Source organism: Kryptolebias marmoratus, linkage group LG19 (genome assembly GCF_001649575.2).
Source record: "Kryptolebias marmoratus isolate JLee-2015 linkage group LG19, ASM164957v2, whole genome shotgun sequence".
Classification (NCBI taxonomy): Eukaryota; Metazoa; Chordata; class Actinopteri; order Cyprinodontiformes; family Rivulidae; genus Kryptolebias; species Kryptolebias marmoratus.
Genome location: NC_051448.1, coordinates 10,855,571 through 10,862,154, shown reverse-complemented (window position 1 = coordinate 10,862,154; position 6,584 = coordinate 10,855,571). Strand labels below are relative to the sequence as shown.

The window sequence follows — 6,584 nt, the reverse complement described above, 5'->3', positions numbered from 1 at the left end:
AAATGCAATGAGTGCAGTGGGTGAAAATGGCACTTGAGATCATGGATATCAAATAAATACACCGAAAAAAAATTGCTTACAGTGTAATGGCACATTAAATCCAGCAGAGGGCGACCTAAGAACATGAAATGTGACCAGGGTGGTGGGTGAGGTCAGGCCCTCTGAGCTGCAGCAAGTTGAGCTGACAGCAACAGTGGTAAGTAAACATAAGCTGGAGTCAAATGATAACATAATAATATACTGAACCCGTGATTATAAGATTTAAAATCAATAAATTTATACATTTAAATGGTGGACATGACACAATGCCACTTTAAACACATCTGTCTCTGTTCTGGTGATAATGTTGAAGGATTTTCACTTCATAATTAAAGAAAGTGCTCCGAGACTGGCAGCTGCCTGGGAGATTTATTAAATTTCCTAACTATTACTTTTTTCACGTGGTTGTTTAAAGTTGTCACCTCACAGCAAGAAGGTTGCCGGTTCACCTCCGGGCCTTTCTGTGTGGAGTTTGCATGTTCTCCCTGTCCATGTGTGGTTTTTTTCTGTTTACTCTGGTTTCCTCCCACAGACCAGAAACAAGCATCTTAGGTTAATTGGTAACTAAATTGTCCCTAGGTGTGATTTAAAGTGTGAATGGCTGTTTGTCTCTACGTGTCTCTATGATGGATTTGCGACCTGTCCACAGTGTATCCCTCCTCCTGCACAATGACTGCTGGAGATGGGCACCAGCTCCCTTGTGACTTGAAAAGAAAATAAACAAATGGACACGTTGGATAATCTTGCAAACCAAATTTCCCCTCTGAGAGCAGAACAACTAATATTTATGTCGTCTCGCTGTTTCTTTCTGACGTCAATCAGATGATCTAGTTCACAATGCAGGGCACACACATATAAATAGACACTATTTACAGATAAGCACATTTTCAAGTATTGGCAGACACTCAAACTCTAAACAAGGTACATCCTGAGCTACACTGGAACACTGTGACATTCACTTTTACTCTGGTGTGTTGTACAGCATTATTAGGCACTCTTACTCCAGGGAAACTAATAACATCAAATCAAATTTTATGTATAAAGTACATTTATAAAGCACTCAATGTGATTTTCAATAAGGACATAAAACATAGAAAACCATAAAAAACACACAATTATTATTCAAAACTAATGACAATTTCACTTTGTTTTCCATTTTGTTGCCGCCTGTGCATGAGACAGTAAACCTGTAGTCTGAGTGATGCCAGTCATCTGGTTGTAAAAAGTCCAGTACAGTCACTTGGTTCTGTAATGCTTCATGCATAACGTGACAATCCTCCCTTGGTGTGGTTTGTTTTGGGCAACCAGAACCTTCACCCAACATATATGGGTTCCCTCAAATACCCGCTGGTTGAACATTGAGCCACTGTCATTTCTAATGCCCCACAGGTTGGACAATTGTATAATACAACCACGACCATGCAAACCCTCAATGGGACCCCTACCAAATGCTCTGGCAACTGCCTGATAACACCATGGCTCATGATGCCCCCACTTATGCTCTTAGATGAGTGTTGTAGATGTGCAAGATTCTTGAAAATCAGATCATTTATATACCCTGCGCTGGGCTGCATGTGTAACAAATTGCATCCAGTCAGACCATTCCTTCTTGGTGCTTAGTTGTTGTTGTTTTTTCGTCACCAAATTTATATTGTATCATTCAATATTTTCATTTCAGGTGAGGTAATGTTCCTTTTTCCTCATGATATCTGAAGCTGTTTGAACAGACTTCACTGACAGGTTGTGGGGGTTGTAATGAGACAACGGTTTATATTCATAAACTTTGTTCCAGCTAGTGTTTAGGCACCATTACAGAACAGAGTTATCTCATTCCTTTTTTATTTCTTTCCAACACAGTCTTCTCTGTATGGTGGCCAACAGGTGCAAACTCATAGCAAATGCCGAAACACGCTGCAAACACATGAATGATGCAAACTCCAAAACACAGAAGCACAAAAAAGGAATGCTTAGAAGAAAACCCTGCAAAAGAAAAATGCTGCAATCACAGAAAATAGATAAAAGCTAAAGGAAAAATGCTGCAAATACCAAAAAAAAAAAAAAAACCCAGCAGCTAAACAAAAAAAAAAAAAGCTGCAAACTTGCGCCACGGAAGTGCATCAGACCACTAAAGAGACTCCAGACTGGATATTCACACTCCGTGGACTCTTTGGTGTCTTCCTGACGTTTGACCCGGTGCTGGCAGCGAGATGCGGGTCAGCCCACATCCACGTGCTCCTGCCTCCTCGCTTGGCTCGCTTGGGGACCGTCAACAAAGTCCCAAACCAATGACGCATGAAAAACAAAAAATAAATAACCTCCATGTCATGTGAACTTCTGACCAAGAGTTAATGTTGAGTTGTTGTACTTTACTGGACTAGACTTTTCTTTGCATTCGTTTTTTTGTGTTTGTGTGTTTTCGAGTTTGCATCATTGACGTGTTTGCAGAACGTTTTGCTGTTTGCTCTTCGTTTGCGCCTGTCGGCCATCGTACTTCTGCCCTGTGCTATCACAGCAGCACTCTCTGGCACCAAGAAGCAAGAACAGCAACAGAACAGAACATAAACCCAGGACCACAACAAGATTGTCACACCACATCTGTATGCCAAATCAAACTGCACTCTCCAAAGTTTTTTGATAATTCAGAAACCTGATTTTATAGTCTTGGCCTTTGCAGAAAACAAAACTTGATCAAAGCTTTTCAACACGAACATCCCAAGTCAGTGAACTTTCCATGTAAACACTTATATATTTACAGGAAAATACCATATTTGTTGTGAATGACCACTGAACTGTGATCGATACACACAAGATTAAATTAAATCTTCTTAATTCTCTTTATGTTCACAACAAGGTGGTGCGCATAGCTGTCATCAAAAAAGTTAACAATAAATTGTTGGGTAGCTTCACTCACGCACTTATTTTTATCAAACATAAAGCTAACACTCTCTTTGAGCACTTGTATTAATATACTTTTTGTTGGACCTTGCCTTGTTCACCCTTACAGCACATGTTGTACTCATTTAAATAAAACAGAAAAATATCATTCAGTAATAACATTGTTATCAATGTAATGATGTCTAATTAATAGTCAAAATCATTAAATGCAGTTTAGCATCACCCCAACTTGCCAAAACACCGTGCAGAACATTGTAACCTTAGTGAAAGTGTAATTCACTGGCAATTTTCTGATTGTACTCCCAGCTGATGCTACAGACTGAAATAAATCTTTTTTTCACAATTCAAGTTGCAAACTAGAAATGAAAACAGAAAGACAAAATATAAGCAGCACTTAAAACTCTGTGTTTTTCTCCAATTTATACTTTGTTGTTAGATTGAAAACATAGGGCTCCAGAGAAAGAAAATGTGCTATTTAAAAGAAATTTAGTGTTTCATCATCTAAACTGAGTGTGTTTATAACTTTCTCTTCTGACTTTCACATAAGGTACCCTTTAAAGAATCTCATTTAAAGAAAACAGGCCACTGTTCTTGAAAGGCCTTGTTTGTAGTTTGTTTCTTTACTTTGTGATGTCCCTGTGTAACCCATCCACATACAGTCTGTCTTCTAGTTTCACAAGACTCAAATATAAATAAATAATAGAATGTCCTATGCAGTGTCATCGAAAAGCTAACTAGACAGCCTTAAAGGCATAATACATAAAGAAGAGCACTTTAGACATATATATATAGACTTATTGTCGTCTGGGCATGAAGTCAAATAAAAAGCCACTTCAACTTTATGAATGAGCAGAAAGTTTTGTAAATGTGAGGAGATTGTACAGAGTAAATAATACTAAAAAAAAAAAAAAAAAGGAGAAGAACAATGTGTTTCTGTGTTTCTTCCTAACCTGAATGATACGAGAACCCCAACAGAGAGTCATATTCACATTCCTGCTAAATGAGTTTTGGCTCAGACGCAGAGTTTGATAAATGAGAAGGTTTCTGCTACTCTGGCTTTGGGCTTTGCTCTATATTTCTCATATGTCAAACACTTGAACTATGTCAGGGAAAAGACTGAAATCAGGTCAGTATTGTCAGTGTGAACTTGTGAAAAACAATTACAATTTGCTGCAAGCTTGTTAAGCTGTTGGTCTGCTTGGCAAGATCTCATGGAGCAGCACATAAACAGGATCTGAATGTGTACATGGGTTAAATATTTTAGCACTGTTGACACAGGAGAGCCGTATTCAGCTCATGTTGGTATGCCTCTGCCTTGTAAGAATCCTGAACTTCCAGATTAGACATCAAGAATATCTCGGAGAATTCCCTGAAGCAAAATAACAGAACACACACACACACACACAAAACAGCATTTTGGAGCACAAAAAGAGGCTGTGTGGTGGTAGACATTCTACAAGGTCAAAATCTAAATAACTGGGCACTTTTTTTCCTCACATATCACCTGAGCTCATCTTACAGCGCAGGTGGGTTGTCGGAAGGGGCGGGAGAGTGTTTGGCACCTCTGAAGCCATTGTCTTCAGTTTGAAGGTTTCCAACCACATAGCAGCATCATGTCGGCTCTGCTCTCTTTCCTCTTCATCTCGCTGGCCTGGACTAAAGCAACATGGGCCTCAGACTACAACTTGACTCACACGGTCTCCCTGGACGCGAAGGTCAGCCTGAAGTGGGGTTTTAATGATCCTAAAGGAAACATTACATTCCAGCTGAAAATCAGCACAACAGGCTGGGTGGGCTTTGGACTTGGTCTACATGACAACATGGTTAATGCAGACATCGTTGTAGGGGGACTTGGATCCAATGGGAGCTATTTCGCAGTAAGCTTTTACTCTGAACAAATTGTGTTTAGCTTGTTTGTTAACAACAGAAAACCATTGAACATGCTGCTGTTTTAAATGTTTACCATTATGTCCATTAGGATTTTTATTCCACAGCGAATGGCTGGCCTTCAGAAGATAAGATGCAGAACTATGATCTCCTCTCGGTGACTGAAGAAAATGGGGAAACCACAATGACATTTCAGAGGCTCATGGATACGGGGGATGACAAAGACTTTCCTATTACTGTAAGGCACTTTTTGCTTTTTCTTCCTTTCATGTTCACTGAAGATACAAAGCAATAAAGCATTGTCAAGTCAGGAACCCCTTTATAATTAGGCAAATATTTGAAGATATTAATGGAAGTTTCAGTTTAAAATTATATCAGTGTATTAATTGATGGTTCTTTGTGAGAACTGTTTGAAGTTAAAGCTGGCTGAAACTTCTTCCAATAATCATAGCAAAAATAAATAGTGAGGTGAAAAAGTTAGAATAAGAATGGCAATTCTGACCCATAAAACTGAATGGAAAACCCTTTTACACCTATTACACAAGTTTGAGTCCAGGTTGCGGCAGGGAGAGCATTGGCAAATCGTTCGTGCGGGTTTGCTTGTTGTGGCAACCTCTGAAGAAGGGAGCGGCCGAAAGAGCTTACCTACTTACATTTCAGATAGACCAAATTGTGCTTAATGTCAACATAAACTCTAACTTTGTTCTCTTTCTCGTTCGTCCTTTTTGAAATTTTCCCTCAGAACTCCATTGTTAGTCAGTTCTAATACCTAATTCTCTGTGTACAGCTCAAGTTTCCCACCTATCACTATGTGAAATCTACTGAACATTCATTTAAGCTGCCTTCAGCTGGGTGTTTCTCAATGTGGAAACAATGGAAACATAATAAAGCACCACACAGGATTTATTGTTTTCATTGAAGGGCTGAAATGCTATACAGTTTCTGTAATAAAAAACCACGGCATGACCTTTGCTGTTGTACACACACATACATACAGATACACATAAAAGCAGCTGTCAAAGGAAATTTTCTTTACATATCAGTTCTGAGATTGTTGCCTTTGCTTTTTCTCATTTGTCTTGTAGGACAAAACTATTTATCTAATCTACGCCTATGGAACTACAGATGTGAAAGAATACCACGGCACCAACCGCCGAGGCCACAAGCAAGTGAATCTGCTCAAGTCTGCTGCAAGCCGACTCTGCACTTCCTGGACTGTAAACACAGGAGGAATCATGCTTTTGTTCTGGATTGCCATAATATAACATAACTGAATGAGCAATGGATAATTGTGCAATTAAAAAAGAACAAGTAATAATGGGAAATAATGGGAAAGTAGGACTGGTAAAATATCAGGTTGTTTAATTTTTGGCAGAAATAGATGCATTCATAATTTTTTGTGTGAATATAATATAGGTTTAGTTTCTGGTTGATGTAAAAAAACAATAATTTGTGGGTTTTTTTAACAGTTGTAGATATTGATTTTTAATTTTTTTTAAGCATACATTTTACCTGCTTTGTTACAGACACAGCATTTGCTATAATTTGTAATCCAAAAGGCACTACAGATCAGCTTTAAATTGCAATATTTAGTAGTTTATTCATGTTATGTTTATATGTATCAGCATCATAGGTACATTTGCTGTTATCTCTGTTTATTGTATGCTTTGAAAAACTAGTTGTAGAGGATTATATGTATACAAATTATAAAATAATCAACGATTTTTTTTTGAGTAGATATTCTTTTCTATTAAAAAGTAATA

General features: G+C 38.2%; 1 protein-coding gene across 1 annotated transcript; it reads left to right on the top strand.

The window, feature by feature from the left end:
* The first annotated feature begins 4,479 nt into the window (after positions 1–4,479).
* On the top strand, positions 4,480–6,546 carry LOC108240118 (DBH-like monooxygenase protein 2 homolog). Its single transcript, XM_017423315.2, has 3 exons — positions 4,480–4,811; positions 4,913–5,059; positions 5,907–6,546. Exons 1-3 carry the CDS (start codon positions 4,548–4,550, stop codon positions 6,084–6,086), a joined length of 591 nt encoding a protein of 196 aa, XP_017278804.1. The 5' UTR covers positions 4,480–4,547; the 3' UTR covers positions 6,087–6,546.
* Positions 6,547–6,584: the final 38 nt, after the last annotated feature.